Source organism: Lissotriton helveticus, chromosome 1_1, assembly GCF_964261635.1.
Source record: "Lissotriton helveticus chromosome 1_1, aLisHel1.1, whole genome shotgun sequence".
NCBI classification, from domain to species: Eukaryota; Metazoa; Chordata; class Amphibia; order Caudata; family Salamandridae; genus Lissotriton; species Lissotriton helveticus.
In genome coordinates, this window is record NC_136057.1 from 568,828,490 (window position 1) to 568,848,880 (window position 20,391).

The window sequence follows — 20,391 nt, forward strand, 5'->3', positions numbered from 1 at the left end:
TAAAAGACAAACTGTGGTTTATAGATCAATGGTCTAAATAAACTTTGTTTTTGACTTGACTTGAAAAGAAGGACCCCAGACACCACCACTTCAGTACATTTCTGGAACTGTGAATACTCCGCCAGGAAAAAGGACGGTGGTGCTGCTGGAGGGACTGCCACTCTGCTGGACTACTACTCTGAAAGACCTGCTGCCTTACTGTGATGTACTAAAAACCTAATTTTGCTATAATTTATTTCGAAACAGGCAACCACAATGGGAGTTACATTGCAAACAACTGGGTGATCATTTGAATGGTGCAGCAGGTGCAGTATCACTGGGCCCTAAAGTTGTCAGAACTCCACTAAACACATAATATTGCTGTATTTCACTACAAAACAGGCAGTCACAATTGCAGTTACCTTGCAATTACAAAGGGCTTGTTTCAATGGCACAGCAGGTGCAGTGACACCGGGACCAAAAGCTCTAGGGACCCCACTGCATCCAAATTATTGCTAAAGGTTACTACTAAACAAGACAGTCACAAGTTCATTCATCTAGCAAGCAATAGGGTCATGATTTGAATGGTGCAGCAGGTGTAGAAGCACCAGGACCAAAAGCTCTAGGCACCCCACTAAACACCTAATATTGCTATATTTTTCTACTAACAGGCAGTTGCATTACAAACAACAGGGTCATGATTTGAATGGTGCAGCAGGTGCAGTGGCACCGGGCCCACAAGTTGTCAGAACTTCTCTAAACAACTAAGATTGCTATATTTTACTACTATACAGGCAGACACAATTGCAGTTATCTTGCACTTAAAATGGGCTTGATTTGAATGGTGCAGTAGGTGAAGAGGCACTGAGACCAAAAGCTCAAGGGACCCCACTAAACACAGAATATTGCTAAATTTGACTACTAAACAGGAACTCACAAGTGCAGTTACCTAGGTTCATGATTTGAATGGTGCAGCAGGTGCTGTGGCACCGGGGGCAAACGTTGCCATAACTCCTCTAAACACAAGCTATTTCTATATTTTACTCATAAATAGGCAGTCACAAATGCAGTTACCTTGCAGTCAGGCACTAGAAGCATGATTGAAATGGTGCAGAAAGTGCAGTGGCACCGTGCCCAAAGTTGCCCAAAGTTGTCAGAACTCCTCTAAACATATAGTATTGCTATTACATCAGTTAATTCAATGTATTTCCCTCTTTCATTTCATTTTCCAGAATGTTGCTCATTCTTACCCACACTACACCACTAGTAACAGCACAATATATTGCCTTTTTGTACATAAACAAATCATAACACTTTAACAGACTTTGTAACTTATATTGTACAACTACTCAGTAAGCTACAACATACAATAAAAAAACAGCTCATTATTAATCAGATAAGCGAAACCTAAATGCATTTACAAATGCTTGCATTTGACTGCCTTTCCCATGTCGAAATATGCAATTGGCAATTAACTGTTGTATGTTGATGATTTATGTTAATATAAAAATATGTTAAATGTGGTAACATTCTTACAACAGATTCGTCAACCGAAAACCACGCTGAAAACAACTTTTGAGTAGATGACACCCTAAAAACAACTTTTCAGTAGATGACCCTCTAGAAAACAACTTTTCAGTGGATGACCCTCTAAAAACAACTTTACAGTAGATGACCCTCTAGAAAACAACTTTTCAGTGGATGACCCTCTAAAAACAACTTTTAAGTAGATGGCCCTCTAGAAAACATCTTTTCAGTAGATGACCCTCTAAAAACAACCTTTCAGTAGATAAGCATCAATTAATGTTGTGAATAAGCATAAAAGTTTCAGTAAAAAATAAATTACAAAAAAACTGATTTAAACCATTATATGTTGCTAATGAAATCCTCAGTATCTCCCTGTGGCATGCTTGTTAGCTCGAGTCCAGTGCATGGCGAATGAGTAGACAAGAAATATCAATGTGATACAAAAGTGGATCTCAGTCAGGAATTGCAGAGTCGGGCCTCTTGTAGTAGCTGGCCAAACTCTAATTAAAAATACGACCTGCAGATACTATGCATTTCTAGTTGTAATGTCAGTAAGGCAGCTTTTCTAACTATGAGACTCAGTCGCATATTGTATTGGGATGAACGGAATTGGTGGATGATAGTCTTTCCCAATGTCTTTGCTACCTGCTCGAATGACCGCCCCTTCAAGAGTATCCATGGAGTCAATTAACCTAGCAGGCATCACATGTCTAGCTCATTATGTAATAATATTTTCTGATGGCTTTATATATGAATGAAAAGCTCATGTTAACTAGCCGGGGCCCAAGCTCATGACCTTTCAAATGTGTTAACAGGGCAGGACCATATGCCAGTATCTTCAAGTCCTGGCGACCCAGGTCTAGCCCTTAAGACATGGCCAAATATTTTGACAGATTGATGTTTGAGGATGGAGGATCAATATAACCACATAACCATTCTGTCTTATATCTTTTAATCTTGTCAGGGCTGCCAACAATAAAAACAGTGAATTGCCTAATGACGTAGGCATTTTAAACCTGTGTATTATTTTGAAAAATTCTAATCTCTAATCATAATATCCTGAGCACCCACTGTGTGTCCATACGGACGCAATGATACATCGAGCATGAGGGAAAAATCGATGATGAAGCATGCCATAACATTTGGACGAGGGGATCCTTTCCAAAAAGATGGATCTCCTCTACATCGATTAAGTAACATCAATTAATTTGCTACTTGTATCTCACTGCGCCACTTTCTGGTCTGTGATTAATCGTAGGGAGGAAGGAATAGTGAGAATCATAGACCTGACTCTTCTTTTTTTGTTGAAATACTTATTGCTAGACTACAGTTCCAAGCTGGTCAAAGTGTTAAAAGCTATGCTATGCGTCATTCACTTTGGAACGATAAATCTATGAAGAGGCTGCCCATATTTGCACCCGAAGGTCACTATCTTAAATTGCTCCTGTCATATTACATTACTTCGTTTTCATTCCAAAATGGTCAATACTTTTAGCAGCAATATGTTTGCCACGATTGAATGGTAAATCAAATAAGTTAAGAGCCTATAAACTTTCAACATAATGACCATCTTTAAAAAGTGAATTAATGATGCAGTGTGGGAAAACCCATTGTTGGAAGGCATCCAATACAAGCAGTGAATGAGTAAGCAGCAGTGCGTGGTAGCACTTTGTGGGAAGCTCCTTCATAAACATAAATTATAATATATACATATATATATTTCTTTTTTTTTGTTTTGTAATTTTTTATTGAAAATTGAAGAAGACAATAATACTGCAGGTGACTCAGCATTACACACTCGCTGGGGTCTAGTGTCATTACATGTACATCTGTACTGTTGCAAAACAAAACTAAACAGAGGGAAGGGAGGGAGAGGGGGATAATAGATACGAAATGAACAAGGAGGAAGAGGAGGGATGAGAAAGGGAGGTAGTAAGGAGGGGGTACATATCCGAATGAAGGAGGTAGACACCCTTCATAGTATTTGACATTATGGTTGATTTTACTTGGGTAGATCCTGATATTATGACATGTGACAGGTAGTAGACCGGTTCAGGGTGTTGAGTACCAACTTGTGAGAGTTGTGCGGTAGGTGATGGTGGCAATTCCCCTCAAATGAGGAACATCAGGGGAGAGAAGGGGAGAGGAGGGAGATGTGGGGGTAAACAAGTGTCCCGATGGCTTAGCTGGGGTGGGACCTTGCTGTGTGCCTTCCCTAACAACCCTCAGCAACCAGACTTTTGAGGTGGACATGTCGGGGTGAGTCTCAAAGGGGGGATGAGATTGGACATATGAAGTATTAGGTATGTTTAGGGGTTGGTTACGCCAGGGGTGGAAAAATGAGTTGGGTGTTGCCCTCCTTGACCAGAAGGAGTAGAAGGAGGGTGGCAGGAGGAGTTAGGTGGTGGATGGATGGGACTTGCAGGTGGCAGTGAGGGAAGAGATGCTGTTTGAACCATTCCCACGATCCAGTCCTCCTGCGAGGGATGGGGGACAACCTCTATTGCAGTAGGATGCATATGTTAGCTGTAGAGGGCGCTGTGTGTAACAGGTGGGGTTGCGGACGCTTAAGGTTGGTTGAGTCTTTGATATTGTGTAATAGAATGGTAAAGGGTGTTTGGGGGAGGCAGAGGGGCATTGTCTCTCTCAGATTGTCTCTGATGTAGGACCAGAAATGCTGTATAGAAGTGCAGTCACATAAGATGTGGGGGAGGTCGCAGTTCACTCCCAGGCATCTCCAGCACTTGGAGTATAGCAGAAGGCCTGCTTGTTGCAACTTCAAAGGTGATCAGTGCCAATTCTGTAACTTTTTAAAAAGGCAGAATTTCAATCGAGCTTTCTGGGTACCTTTGTCCAGGGCTCCTAAGGTAACCGACCAGTCCTCTTCCTCAATGATAATCTGTAGGCGTGTCTGCCATTTCTCGCGATGGCCGCTAAGGAGAGGCTGTGAGTATAAGTGATTGGTCAGTCCTGACATCACTCCCTTATGTCATCCCCATACTAGGAGATAGTCCAATATCGGCAAGGGTTCCAGAGTCCAAGGATGAGGGCCAAGGCAGCATCTCAAGAAGTGTTGTAGTTGTAGGTGTTGCCAGGCTTGTTGACCTGATCTAGAGTCTGGATTCCTCCCACTCTCCAACTAGGCAAGTGAAGTGCTCACCCATTTATTTGATACTATCATTGCCGCAGAGTAGAGCTTTGGAGTGTAATCAATGGATTACTCTCAAAAGGCAATATGTAACCTGTATCACATGGTGTGGGGGGGACAGCAAGGGGTGTGGTCTCTGTAACAGAAGTCAAGGCCTTTATCGCAGCTGAGGAGGGAGTGTCCCAGCATACCAGGGAGTAAGTAGGCTAACTGTGAAAGGTGAAAGGCTAAGGAGTGGTGTTCCAGGGATGGTAAACCCAAGCCACCATGGATGCGGCGGGCTGTACTTTTAGCTGCGACTAGATGGGGTGGGTGGATCCCCAGACAAAGGTCTGTATACAGGCGTCTATGCGGCTCAGAATAGCTAAATGCACCATGATCAGCAGCATTCCCAGGGTGCATGTGAAGTGGGGCGATGTGACCATTCTTACGTTCTGCACTCTGCCCCACATGGAGAATCCCAGGAGGAACCATTTAGCGAAATCTATTTTCATTTGTGTAATGAGGGGTATCAGGTTATCTGCGACCATTCCTTCCAGGCCTCGGTTAACCAGAATTCCAAGGTACTTTAGTCACAACAAAGTCCATCGAAAGGGGTAGACATGGATCGATGCCTTCATTGTATTTGATGAGAGTGGGAGGGCCTTGCTGTTATCCCAGTTCACCTTATAGCCAGACAGGGCTGCAAACCCGTCAATGATCTCTAGCAAGGTGGGTAGGGAATGTGGGAGGTCACTGAGAGTGAGGAGAATATCGTCGGCATAGAGATATAGTTTGGATATACCTCCTGCAATCAACATGTCCTTTATCTGCGGCAAATGGTGAATGTGGGAGGCGAGGGGTTCACTAGCCAGCAGGAAAAGGGGCCAGCCGTGACAGCTGCCTGTTTGAATCTGAAAGGAGTCTGATATAAATCCTCTGCAGTTGACCGGGGCTGCGAGGCTGTCACAGAGCAGACGGACTTTGGAAATAAACTGATCACCTAGGTCAAAGCGTTTCATGGTAGTGAAGAGGTAGCCTTAGTCAATGTGATCAAACTCCTTTTCTGCATCCAGACAAAGGGCAACCGTGTCTTCTGGTAGATCCCTTGAGGCCTACACAGTGTGAGACAGCATACGCAGATGGTTTCTGTAGGAAATACCCGAGACAAAGATGACCTGATTGTGGTGAATAAGGGATGGGATGACCTTGCGCAATCATGCTGCCAGTATGCTGGCCAAAATCTTAACATCTCCATTTATGAGGTAATGGGGTGATAGCTTCTACAAGAGAGTGGGTCTCTGCCCGGTTTGGGTGTGACCTCAATCATCATCACCCTATTGGAGATAGGGTCTAGGGATGCCATTTGTTCAGCCTCATGTAGGGCAGTATGCAGAGTATCAATTGCATCTTCTCCAGACCATTTATAGTATTCCATAGGGAATCCGCCTTCCCCCAGAGATTTGCGCTAGGGTAATTCGGCAATGGCTGTCAGGATTTCTTCCTTACTAATGTCTCCCTCTAAAAACTCTCTACCTTCGAAGCATGATAGTTCAATACCCACAAGGTAAGGGGATAGTTGTTCTGAGGTAGCAGGAGCCTCTGGAGTATAGAGTCTCTCATAGAATGAGGCGAATTCTTTGACTATGTCTTGGGGTTTGGCGAGGACCGCACCTGATTCGGTCCAAATGGCAGGGATAGCCATCACTGCCTCACGTTGCCTTAACTGTGCTGCCAGTAGAAAGCCTGGTTTTTCAACTTGTTCTGAAGGGCATATTCAGCTTTGGAAGTGTATGTGCTATTGAGGGCCAACTGGACTAGTTCTAGGCATCGGCGATTGGGCACTGTGGGGTGGGAAGAGCATTAAGGGAGGTAATCTGATCTTCGAGTTTGAAACGAGAGAGACCTTCTGTCTTATTGGCCACTTCTTCATCTCTCATCAGTTGTCCCTGGATGGTTTATTTTGCAGCCACCCATACTGGAGTTAACTGATGTCTTGTTGTTGGTCAGGTAGACAGAGAGGTGAGACCGCAGTTGAGCCTTTCCCTGGGGCGAGCAGTATTCTTGGATGTTCAGCCACCAACGTTTACGGCCTGGGGAGGCCAGACAGATGTCAAGAGCAAGTAATACCGGGGAGTGGTTGAAAAGGGCATCTTCCAGTATGTGGGTGTCTACAGGATGGGGGTACGAGGAAGTAGTCTATCCTGGACTGAGTGCTGTGGACCGATGAGAGAAAAGTATATTCCTTGTCCGTTGGTGGCAAAGGTGCCAGTGATCCCCCAGACCAAAGGTTACGATGCTGTGTCTCCTAGTAAGACTCTGTCTCCCTCGTTGCCCTTGTCCAGGGGGCCCGTCCTAACTAGGACTGTGTCATGGGCAAGATTCCAGTCTCCACCAATAACGTAACTAGACACCCCATTTTCCACTGGCAGGCATTTCAAGCGGAGGAGAAAGGAGTGTTTGGTCCCCATTGGGGCATATACTGAACCAGCACATAAGGATCTGTCATAGAGTCTCAGCTTGGCGAAGGCATATCTGCCGTCTAGGTCAGCCCATGTTTTGACAGTTGTCATAGGTAGGGATTTTCAGAGAAGTTTACCTACTCTGCATTTCCGTGGGTGGCTCTCCCCGGCGGAGGCCTGTGTTGTCAAGCCACTATGGATAACATAGCCCACCCATTCACGAAGTAGTTTGGCAGATTCCAAAGCATCTAGATGTGTCTCCTGTAGGAGAGCAACATTTTGTTTGCAACCAGGAGAGCACCTTCTTTCTCTTAGTGTAGTGTGTGTGGGCATTAACATTCCATGAGGAGATGTGCAGCAGGTGGTAGGGAGCAGTCGTAGTCGCTGCCATCTACAACCTAAAGACTGAAAGATTGTTAGAGTTAATTGGTCACCGAAGGATGAGGAGTGGCAGAGAAGGCATCGGGTTGTGGAGGGGATGGAGTTAGGAGAATGGGTAGAGTGGCGAATGCTATGCAGGAGGGAGGTGGCAAGGACAAATTTATGTAGGAATGGAGGTAGGATCGGTACCTGGATAATGAGGAGGAGAGGGAATGAGGGGATCTGGGCAAGGGGGCCAGAGATGGGAGTAAAGCTACTCTCGGGTGTCCCATGGTTAGTTGTGAGGCTGTGGGGAAGGGGACAATTGTTTGTGTCTGGGATCATAGGTGGGGAGGGGGCGGGCGCTAGGAGTGAGAGAAGCTGTTAAGGGGAGGACAGGAAAGGTTGGTGTGCTGCACGTTAGAGGTGCTGCTCTGGGGGTGTAGGGCTGTGCTCTGCAGGTCTAAGGTTTCAGCCTATAACGTATCTGAGGAGCGCCTTTGGGTGGCGGGGCGTTGTCAATGTTAAGGATTGTGATCAGTCCACTGTGCAAGGGAAGAGGAGGGATGGGGAGGGAGTCAGTGGTCCATGTGTTAGGTAAGAAGTCAGTGAAACCTCTTTGATCGGACAAGGAGTGTAAGGGTAGAAGAGAAACAGAGAGGGAGGCGTAAGGATTACAGCTATGAGGGAATGGGGGCAGTGTGGAAGCATAGCAGGTGAGCTAGAGCAAAGGAGAATTAGGAAGAGAGTAGAGTTAGGAAGAGGGGGTATACACTGTGTAGGCCCAGTACTGATGGGGGCGTTCAAGCGTCGGGCCTCTACTGCAGGTCAGGGGTGGGGTAAGAAAGCTGTTGCAAGAAAAGACATATGTTGTTCCTGGTCTCTATGAGAGAGCATGCTGAGCGGCTTCGGAGAGATGGGACAGGAAGGAGATAGTTTGTACAACGTAAACGTAAAAAGTGCATTCAAGCAATTAACTGAACAGTGGCAATTAGACATTACAATGAGTACATGTCTGAGAGAGAGGAGAGGGAGGGGGAAAAAAGAGAGAAACAGTGCATAACAAGTAATGCATAACAAGTAAGCGGGTACTGAGAAAGGAATTGGCATCCGGCCCATCCACCTTTTCCAAAGAAGCCAACATTGTCCAGGTGGCTCCTGTCTTCCAAGTCTACCACTTTACTTCTGAGAAAGAGAAGTTTTTGATCCCGGTCTGGTCTAGTATTGAGGCGGTCCTCCATTGTGGTAACATGTGTGGTGAGACAGTCCACCTAGTTCTGGAATCTGGTGATGTCTGCACAAATGGATTTAGTAGTTGTGAGAGCAGATGGATGTTTCCATGCCCTCCAGCCATCGGCCCACAGCAGAGATTTTCTGGAGCATCCGCTCCATGATGGTGAGGTTGAAATCGTAGGGTTTGGTGGTTTGGTGGTTTCAGTGCCAAGGGGATGGAGCACTGTGCACCTGAGATGGGGCTGCCCTGGTAAGTGCTTCCGTGAAGAAAAGTTGTCTTGTAGGCTTTTCTGCGCCTTGCCGGAAGACACCCCTGTCTCGTCCGTGGCGTTCTTCAAGCACATGGGAGCATCCCTCCGCTGGCGTCTCTAATGTACTCGCCAGTGGGGGTAAATGAGTGTGAAACAGTCTAAGGGAAGAGTGCAAGTGCAATGGTTGCATCAGTCCTACTATGCAGTTGAGGCTGTTATTGGTCTGCGTTGGGGGGGGTTTGCTGCAAAGGGCTAAGGGAGTTTGCCGTTGATGCAGGAGAGTTAAGGAGAGGCCTCCATCTGGAGGATTCTAGGTGGTCCGCCCAGTCTTGTTGCGGAGTGATGGTGGGGCCTGCCTCGAGAAGAGCCACTGGGGGGTGGTGAGTAGGGGCCCTTGGCTGTGCCCTGTGTCATACATGTATATTCAGGCCTATGGGGAGGCAGCCTCTCCCGCTGAGTAGGCCTGTTGTTGATGGCCAGTCCATCAGCAGTGGTGGCAGTCAAAGTCGTAAGGGCATCTGGTGTGGCAAGCGAGTGTGGATGACAGTAGAGGTAGCTACAAGGTGGGAGTGTCACTTGGGTTGTGCAGCACTACAGATGGGCCAGTAAGATCATGAGGCAGCCCGGTGGTGAATATTTTTTTTGGGATGCACCATAAAAAATTAGAAAAATTATTTGAATGATCCAAGTGCACTAAGGATCCCTAGAAAACTCCACGGGGTCTCTCTAAAGAACATTTCGAGCCAATGCTATAGGAATACTTCGGAGCCTTGAAAAAGTCATACCAAATGACGAAACATGTGTCAGCTGTCTGCTCTTCCAACTTGTACATCGAGTCAACTACATAAAGACTCCTAAAGACTTTTTAACCTTTTGTTAAATCACCATTGACATTTGTTTTCTATAAATTTTTACCTGTATTGTATCTGAATTTGAGTCTATTAAACCCATACTGACTACTAAATCAGACAAAAGACGTACAAGTCGTTTTGCTCTGTAACTCATTTATGTCTCAGAATATATTCGAATCATGACATGGCCAATGTAGACTACTTACTGACGTGGTCAATCAGTGAGTGAGATTCAGTTGGGTTTTAGTACCCCCTATTATTTGATTGTCTAGACACATTCCCCCTTAAGGTATGTGCTCTAGTCAGAATGCAGCACAGATAGAAAAAGGAAAAACGAGTAGAAATGAAGATATTTCGCCCCCTTGCGCCTCCCTTGAGGCGTAAGCAAATTTTTGGCACTGCCTCAGATTCACGATTTCCCATAAATCTGAGGCAGTGTCAAAAGGCCATGGATGTTGCTGGAAATGCCCCCAGCAACACCCTTGCACGCCATTAGTCCCTTCCATGCTTGTGACGGAACCACTCCGTCATGAGCCACGAGTGGCGTGTGCTCATGACGGAGCGGTTCCGTCATGCCATGGCCGCTCCGCCCACGTGGCACTGATTCCCCGCCTGTGCGGGCCAATTAGTGAGTGGGCGGAGCCATGACGGAACCACTCCCATGGCTTGTGATGGAGCGGTTATATCACCAGCACGGCGGCTCCGTGTAACCGCCCCCATCCCCCCCCCAGTGCCGCAGCGGAATTACCATTGCAGCCAAGGTGTTAATGCAGAACACTGCATTAAAGGAACTGATATTTATCGGGCAGAATTAAGCCAAAAAAAGTGGCTTAGTGCTGCCTGATAAATATCACGCAGGCTTCTGCGCCACAGAACGTCACAAAACGTCACAATAAATGAGGCCCACAGTTCTGGTTTGCAATGTCACCTGTGCAGACCACTTGAAGCGTCTTTTATTATCTCCCATGCATCCAGGATGAAACTGCTTTGTAATTAGTTACTAGTTTTATTTGAACTTTACCAAAATAGACATGGCGTCGGGAGCAACTTGTTTACAGTACCCTTATAATGAAACCTATGGACTCACCAATGTGCAAATTCGAAGGTCTCTTGGAGCATTTCCCTCCACGATGCCCAGCAATCCACAAAGGCTGTCTTATTTACCCGTTCAACCATGGGTTAGCATTCTAGTATTTGCTGCATGTAAGTGAGGCTTCCAAATGCAGGCTGCGTCCAGAGAAGAACCTCTCCTCCCCCACGGTCAGCCAGCAGCAGCCACACACTGGAGGGGACAGAGATGGACCTCTTTATCTCCCGTAGACCACCAAGATAAGTTAAGGGTATCATTTTAACTAATAATAACCAGCTGTCAAGGCAGAATTGTATGAGGCTGAAGGGGTGCATGAGTGTGAATTGGGTAAACAAACAGGAAGGCAATCCACAGTGTTATCACAGCAGGAGACTAAAAATATATTTTCCAGCTGTGGGTGGGGGCGCAGCAATACTCCACCTGCTCCTGGTACTACGTGGAATTGCATGGTTTCCAAGTTCCTCTGCAGAATTCCATGGACTGAAACTCTGTGAACGCCCCCCACCTTAATTAGTATGGCACACATTGTCTCCCATTGGCAAGATGTAATAAAGCACGGTCAAGGAAAAGCAAGTACAAATTTGCAATGGAATTGTGAATCATCGAAAAACTAACCACCTTTATACATCCATATACATTCTGATCACCAGACCGAAAAGTTCCATAGGTGTAGCATTCTCCATTCCTTTAGCCTTTGATATCTTAGCTCGATATCTATGTGTTTACAACTGGCACTAAGAGTAAACAAGAGACACACATTAATAGGGTAGATAGTCTGCTGTAATGCAGCATCTGACTTTGTGGGTTCTTGGGAACACCCGCCCCTCTGGCCAAACGTGATTTATTGGGTCCAATCTCCTGGGACCGTTGTATTGTTGCTGCCTGTCTTCGGGATCGATCTAGATTTTTCCTGTTCGCATGTTTGTCTAAGGTTTACGTGTCACCACCACTCAAATTCTGGCAATCAGCTGCTTCTGGGGGGAATCACAGGGCCTGCCTAATTTCGTATTTCTTCTGATTCAGGATTGTGGGGGAGGTCACATAGGGTAAATTCAACAATGGAGATATGAGTACTTTTCTATACGTACATATTTATTATGGGGAAAATTGACGTATGTTCCAATATTAAAATATTTTTTCTATAGAGTACTTTGCCGCAGGATCACATCAGTTGACACTGCCACTGAAAAAAACAACTCTAACAATCCAATTCAATTTATTCAACAAAATGTATTTAAAAAAGCAGATCTTTAATGGCATTCCATTAGGGCATCAGCTCATAAAGGCGATGACTCTCCTGATGGAGGATATTCCATAATATAAAATCAACAAGAGTTTGGCTTTGTGGCATGTATGAATAAATATATCATAATTGCACTTAAATTGTCTCCTTTTAAGCGCACATATATTTGCAATATATATGTTTTTTACAATATACCTCAAGAACAAGAAAAAGAATGTTCAATATGCATTTGCTTATTCATATTTGAACTTAGAGGGCACGATGGGGGTGGGGAATGTAGGTCACTTCCAAGCAGTTCTTAGTGGAATTAATGCCAGTGTTTCTAAATTGTACATGCAAATCTAAATGACATCCTGATCAATATCCTCTGTATGATGTTTTTCTCCCAAGTAAAAAACGCAATACTAAATGGAAAGAAATGGTTCTGTACTAAATTCCTGTATTATTGTTTTTTAAATTATAGCTGGAATCCCAGCACCCATTTATTTTGGAGCCTTAATAGATAGGAGTTGCTTGAAATGGGGGACAAAAAGCTGCGGAGGTCGAGGTGCTTGTCGAATATACGACTCTGCCTTATACAGGTAAGGTGTTTGATACCATAGAAATACACAAGTGTATTGTAAAAATACATGATTAAATAAATGGCTTAGAACTTTTGAAACGATTATAAACGTGTAGACAGAATGTACTTATTGCAGAACAATATTTTGAAGTGTATATGAGGATCCATCAAGCTAAACATTAGTAAAAACACATTAAAGAGAACGTCATGAAAAAAAAAAAATTTCATGACTTGGTTCAAAGTTTTAAACATCCTTTACATCGCGGTGAGTACACCCCGATGCACTTCCAACGCAGTCGTTACAACCCAAGTCGTTACATCGACTTGCGCTAGATGGCGCTATAACCTAAGGAATTTCAAGATTTACTATTCCAACACCTTCTCTACTGTACGTAGACTGGTGTTGGAATAGTAAATATTACTACTCCTAAGTCCAGCTCCCTCCAGCGCAAGCCGCTGTAACGACTTGCGTTGTAAAAACTGCGATCATTTTGATCGTGTTGTTACATCACATATTTGTTTAAAGTCGGGTTTTCTTTAAATTGGTTTACTAACTTTGCAACCGAGCTTCAGGTGCTAAACCTTAGTTTGAAAAGACTTGCATTTTAATAACCATTATCATTTTCAATAGTTCTTCTGAGACGCTCAGATCCTGAAACTGAAAAATGAATCGTGCATTCAAGAGCATTTTGTTTTGCTCCCTTGAAAAAAGTACCATTTAACCAAGTATAAGACAATGCTGAAGATAGTACTGCTTGAGACTTGAACAGTTTGCACCACACCAACAAAGTTGCAAATCTTTCATGCAGAAATGTGTACAGACCTCAGAGTAATAAAATGGCTGACCGCCTAATCCTACTCAAGAAAGAACTGGTTGTCAGTGCAATGGACTATGTGGCTGCTCTCAAACCCTTATTCCTTGGTTTAATCTGTGGCTGAACTAATGGACTATTTTATATCAGGAGGCTTAGGATAGGCAATTAGACTGGAAAATTAAAATTACATAGCTGTTCATTTTGACATTAACAGCACTTTTATAAATCTCGATCTTAATAGGTTTTAGTTGGAAGTGGAGCAAGTGTTGCACACTCTTTAAATTTATCAAACTATGTGTCCTGTGAAATGGAATATTCCATTTAGAGATTTGCTATTAAAGGCTAAATAGAGTTCAACCTATTGTATGTATAGGCAAGTTAGATGCAAAGAAGAAACATGGATACAGCTAAATCTCATTACTTGCTGTCCATCTATTTAAAATTGTGTCTGTACAAGAATGCCCTACTCTATAAATTATATTTCAGATCTTAAGACTTTTGTAGGTGTGACAATTGTAGTGTTTTAAAAAAATATTTGCTAACCTCTATATTTTGACGTAAGGCAAATATAACTTAAGTGTCCCGGTGTATGGGATTTTATCAGTGAAGAAAGAAATTCAGTGAAGCAAATGAATGTCCTACTACAAGTTATGTATGGAGGGGGTGGCTTCGGTTGAAAAGAGTATATTCATAGTTGAATTACACTACACCACATCAGAACCCAGAAAATGCACTCAAATGGATCTGCTCATTCCTGACTGGAAGGACTCAGTAAGTCAGCCTGGCACCATACACCTTGGATGCCCGCAATCTCATCTGCGAAGTTCCACCAGACTCTTCTAGTCCAACCCTCATTAATGGATACCTGATCCCTCTAGCCAGTATCATCCGCTCTCATTAGACCAAAGTCCTCTCCTATGCAAACAACATTCAACTTATTCTCTACCTCATAGACTAGATGCTTAATAACCAGATCCGGTTCAGTGTCTGCAAGACTGCTTTTGCCCACTGGATAAAGACCAAGACCAGTTGTCTGAAACTGAACACTGACTCAAACAAAATTTTAATCTTCAAGTAGAGTACTTCCCTGTGGAAGTCCACAGGAGGCCAACTGAGCTCAGGCTGACCGCCACCTCACCAACCTTGGAATAGTTACCCACTGGATGAAGACAAATGTTCTGAAGCTGAACCCTGGCAAGACTGAAACAGTGATCTTCATGAAGAGCAGTTTACTGTAGGACTCCAGCTGCTGACCAACAGAGCTAGGACCAACACCCAGCCAGTCATTAACACACCAAATTTGAAATTGCCCCCAAATGACGACCAATGTTCTGAAGCCAAATACATGCAAGATCAAAATAATGATCTTCAGGAGTACCACTTCAATGTGGGACTCCATATGGTGGCCAACAGGGCTATTACCAACACCCATTCCCACCAACCACACTCCTAATGTTTTTAAAAGAAAAGTGTGTTATTATAAATTAAATATTTTATGAAATAATTACCCAAATAGATCCTAATAAAGAACGAATGACCTGGTAATAACTGATGAAATTTTTATATAGCACTAACTTGGCCTGAATGGTCATCCACATACTCCGGGTAATGGATCTATAGAAAAATAAACAAAGGATATACATTTTAAAAGTCTGGATTATACATCAAATGAGTTTGAAGCAAAAAATCTAGCAACCTAAATGGAAAAATAACATTATTTTGATTAGTAAACCTTTCAGTAGCATTGTAAGAAATTAAAAAACAGTATAATTTACACATAATACAATTTTAAAAAGCAGGTAAAATGATGTCCAGAAAGGAAAAACTAGATTAGAAAGTATACATATTTTGTACCATACATTCAACACCACATAGTATAGAGGAGAAATATAAAAAAAAATCCAAGGCCTCATGTAAGCATTGCAAAGTACATTTATTTAAAAAAAAACATATATTAAGCATATCAAATTAAAATAGATTAACATTTTTATGTAAAATAACTGATTTGTAAAACAAATAATATGAATTCAATAACATAACAAGACAATTATAGTACATTACAACCCAAACCATTTCAAAACATAGCAGAAAATAGAGATTGATGAACACATAACACTTTACACATGGAACATCTGAAAGAAAAGAGAGAATTACCAAACTATCATTGCAATATTATTTTAATCCCAAAACCAAGGCATCACAGTAGATGTTATCATACCTCGTGAAAATATGCAGTAAAAATGGACAGACTTTTAGAATATAAAACACATATATGAAATATGTTATTAGGTGAAAAGACACTTACAATCAGTCAGTCAGTCAGTCAAAATACTTTATTCGATTTTAGATAAAATCATAAAAAGACATACATTCCATACAAAAAGTGCAAAAGAGCGTTTCCAAAATTGCTTCCAGTATATTCATATTAAAAAGAGTTTAAAAATACATTTTCAAAGATTATTACAACTACAATCAAATAAAAACAGTTGATCAGGAAACTTGTGCAAAGAGCAAAAAGCTGTGCAAAATATCAATGTAAACTACAGATGGAGAATAGTCATTGAGTGCTATCAGTAATAACATGGCTGGATTTAATGTGTGCTGCTGCTGCCAAATAATTTCCCATACAAAATATAATGCAGATGTTACTCATAGACTGAAGGTAAAGGAGTGCTGGTCTGACTTGTGTAAAGCCAGCCTCCCTCAGAATTGGGAGCAAATATTTCTTTCGGGGAGCTGAGAAAAATGACGAAGTGCATGGTGTCCTGAGTTGAGAAATTGTCACAGAAGCAGGGAGGGGCTGACTCTGGTCTGGCCCAAGACTGATAATTGCCCAGATGGTAATGGATCGGATTGAATCTAAATTTAGGCAAGAGGAACGTGTGAAAAGGTCTAGTGACGATACTAAGATAAGGTTCCATGGCAGTGGAGCTTGTTAATATATAATGAGACCTCACCGAGGGCTTCTGAAGTCCTTTTTCCTCTCAGGTAGATCTTGCCAGAGTCATAAACTGCCTCTTAACCAAAACTACATCCATGTTTCTAATGCATGAAGGAAATTCAAAAAGTTCCGGTCTCCCTAATTGGGTGAAGGACTTCCTCAGGTAATCCAGCCAGGGGATCTTTTTGTAATGATCTAAAGTCATCACGTCCTCCATAATCGAGTGGTTCAGGGTTAACTGCTTGTTGAGCCACATCCTTAACCAGAAGATCAAAGGGGCCAAGTTGAGCCTATCTGTAATATAATCCATACCCACCTCCGCATGAATAGAATATGTTGGGATCAATGATGGGACTGACAATAGAGAGCGTAGGAACCTGTTTTCAGCTCTCTGTATAGGCTCAAGATGTAAATATCCCCAGATTGGGGCACCATACATGGCGATTGGGACACATTTCGTGCTGTAAACCTTTAATAGGGCCTCCATCGGCCTGGCCCCCAATCTTTTTGAAAAGGCCATAAGGGCCGCCGCTGACCTGGCCACTGATAGGCTTTTTGCCCTAACCTGTGGGCCCCACGATCCCCTCTCGTCGAAGAGCACCCCCAGGTATGGGAAAGTTGCCGTTCTAGAGACCTCTTAGCCCTTACACGTAAAGGTTTTAATCTTGCCTTTGCGCCCATGGGCTCCAACTACCATTGTATGGGATTTACCTGCATTGACCTTCATGTCCAGGTCGTCCATAAAGGTACCAAATGCGTGCAACAAGGTCTGCAAGCCGTTGCCGGTGCGGGCTATAAGGACTGCATCGTCCGCGTATAGGAGAGCAGGAATCTTAGCTTCTCCTACACGCGGAACGTCCCCCCCTGCCTCCTCCAGGTAGCTCCCTAGGCTGTTGATATATATGGTAAACAGTAGGGGGGCTAATATACAGCCCTGCCGTAACCCCGCATGGACTTAAACTGGGGACTGCATCTTCCCTCCCTGGTGACCCTGACCATAGCGGACAAGTCCTGATGTAAATAGGCCATGAACCTAACCAGGGCCCCGTCTATCCCAATCCTCAACAGCATGGCCCACAACTTGGACCTGTTCACCAAGTCGAAGGCCGAGGAGAGGTCCATAAAGGCTAGAAATAATGACCCCTCCTTAGCCACCGTATACTTAGCGATCAGAAGGTGCAAATTGGAGCACTGTTCCATTGTTCCCCTCTTCTCCCTAAACTCGTATTGGATGTTGGCCAGCCCACCGCAGTTCTCAACGCTCTCCCTCAACTTAGTTAACAAGACTCTGCCTAAGATCTTAACGGCAGAGTCCAGGAGGGATATAGGCCTATAACAAACTGGGTCATCACGGTGGCCTTTCTTGAAGATTGGGACGATGATGGAGGTTGCCCAGGAGGTTGGGTGGGAGCTGCCAATAGCCGCGTTGAATACATTAGTTAAAACGCCTGCCCAAAGACCTGGGGAATGTTTATATAGATCGGCCGGCACCCCGTCGGGGCCTGGTGCTTTGTTCTATAAGGTATCATGAATAGCTTTTTCCACCTGGCCCTTGTTAAAACTCATAGGGGTTGTCTCGGGGGCAGCAGGCGGACTTAAGGAGCAGTCCACAGACTCTCCGTCATAAACTGCGCTGAAATGGCTAATCCATTTATCGTGCAAAATCACGCAGTCCATATCTGAGTTGGAAGTTTCGTAGAAAAAGGGCTGGTTTATTATAGTCCAGAATTGTTTACTGTCCCTCAAAACGTCCACACTTAGTAGATTATCCCAGGCTATTTTCTTAATTTCCTCTTTCCTAGTTTTAATGGCCAACTTATATAGCTTCCTTAGGGACGCTATATTCTTCTTATCCCTCGGTGTGTTTTTAAGAGCACGCATCAATGATCTGTGTGCTTTGGAGCAGTTTGCATCAAACCAACGGTGAGGCTTGCTGGCTCCCTTCCTCGCACTGGCCGTGAGGTCAGTCGCGCTTTGGTTACAAATTGCTTCAAAGGCCCCCGTAATATCATGGACCGGGGCCGTAGGATTTTGACAGACCTATATATGGCCGTAAATTTTGGGTAGGAGCTCTGCGTGAAAAGTATCAGGCCCATTTAAGCCTTCTCCCCTGATCCACTGAGCGTACTGTGGCCCGTATCTCTAGTGGACGGGGCTTAGGCCCCATGTGCTGCCCCCAGGTCACCTCCAATACCACAGGATTATGGTCACTATGTACAGAGCGACACAAAAGGGGATGATGGACGGAGCGTTTGAACAAATCAAACACTCACCACCCCCAGTCAACTAATCTGGGTTTAATCCATCACTATTCTTTAGTTCACTCAGCCACCCCAGTACAGACATGGCTATATGCAAATCAGTCTGACCCTGTGCCTCATGGGAACAGCCCAGCCCGAACTGCCAAGCCATGTCTTCCCTGGACCGGAAACAAGCATCCTGGGACCGGTTTCGGATTCATAATCCTCATCAGCCAGGCTATCTTGAATCCAGTGGCCAAGTGAACAAGGGACTCACGTCTGAGCATACCCTGCCACACTTAGGGCGAACAAAGCGATACAAAAGGGGATGATGGACGGAGCGTTTGAACAAATCAAACACTCACCCCCAGTCAACTGATCTGGGTTTAATCCATCACCATTCTTTAGTTCACTCAGCCACCCCAGTTCAGACATGGCTATATGCAAATCAGTCTGACCCTGTGCCTCATGGGAACAGTCCAGCCCGAACTGCCAAGCCATGTCTTCCCTGGACCAGAAACAAGCATCCTGGGACCGGTTTCGGATTCATAATCCTCATCAGCCAGGCTATCTTGAATCCAGTGGCCAAGTAAACAAGGGACTCACGTCTGAGCATACCCTGCCAATGTATTATATGAGATTACCCTGTTCAGGATCCCTGGAGTCATGAATATATAGTCAATGATGGACCCCGGGATGGTGCCTTTATAGGTGTGAGTTCTGGGTTTGCCTTCAGGTGAGTTTGGTTCATAACAATTATAGTTGGCCAGCAGCTCTTCTAACTCTTCACCCGCTGCAGAGTGCTCAAAGTGTGGTCCTTCTAACCCTGCATAGTCCTCAACATTCGTTATGCCACACAAACCATTGCAAGGATGAATATTAAAATCTCCCAAGAGAATACATTTGTGATTAAAACATGTGTTTTGACTGACAGAGGATAAAAAGGAATCTAATATGGCTAAACTATTGTTTCCGATATCCTTACTCATTGAATTATAAACATTAATATAAAAAGTGCTCTTGGAAGGGGAAAATGACCTTTCGACTATTAATAAGTTTGGTGAAGGATTGTTGACCCTTTAAGATTTAAAGAAAAAAGGGTTATGAGGCCTCCCATAGCTCTACCCGCTCTGCTTGGGGAGGCAGTGATGACAAAACTGGTAAATCCATCCAGCCAGAAACTATCTGCAGTGTTCCATGTCTCTTGGAGGGCTATAACTTCATAACAAGAAACCAGACTCACCCAATCCTCATTCGATACCTTGTTTTTAATACCTGCCATTTCCAGCTAAGGAGTTTACATGCCGTGGCCTCTTCCCACTCGGGGGGTCCTATTGGAGGGGCCCGCTCACGGGCTAGTGGTCAATCAATGCCCTCCATGCCCTCCGTGCCCTCCAGGCCTGACAGAGGTGCAAAGCGGTTACTAATTACTAACCCACTACCCGATGGTGCGTCGCCCGCCACCTGATTGTAAGATGGCAATAATGCGACCTCTAGCCCTTGAACACAGCGTTGGGAGAAACCCGCAGAGGTGCCCCCCCTTGGAAGTGGTTTCAAGGTTGTTCCCATGGTAGGATGATGGTGTCTGGCATAGGCTCTCTCCGTAGGGGGATAGAAAAAGCCCAGGGGTACAGGTCTCACATGGTCCTTTGCTGTGATGGCTGAACCATCCCAAAAGAGTTTGTCTGCCACGTTGGGCCTGTTAAAGTT

The 20,391-nt window shown here is 44.2% G+C and overlaps 1 protein-coding gene across 1 annotated transcript in view; it reads left to right on the plus strand.

Annotated features, from left to right (window-relative positions):
* Positions 1 to 20,391, plus strand: part of LOC144813832 (solute carrier organic anion transporter family member 1C1-like) — a 490,557-nt gene that overhangs the window by 455,808 nt on the left and 14,358 nt on the right. The window contains exon 14 of the mRNA XM_078674055.1: positions 12,587 to 12,704. Within this exon, the coding sequence (XP_078530181.1) occupies positions 12,587 to 12,704 (118 nt within the window). The remainder of the gene's footprint in view (positions 1 to 12,586; positions 12,705 to 20,391) is intronic.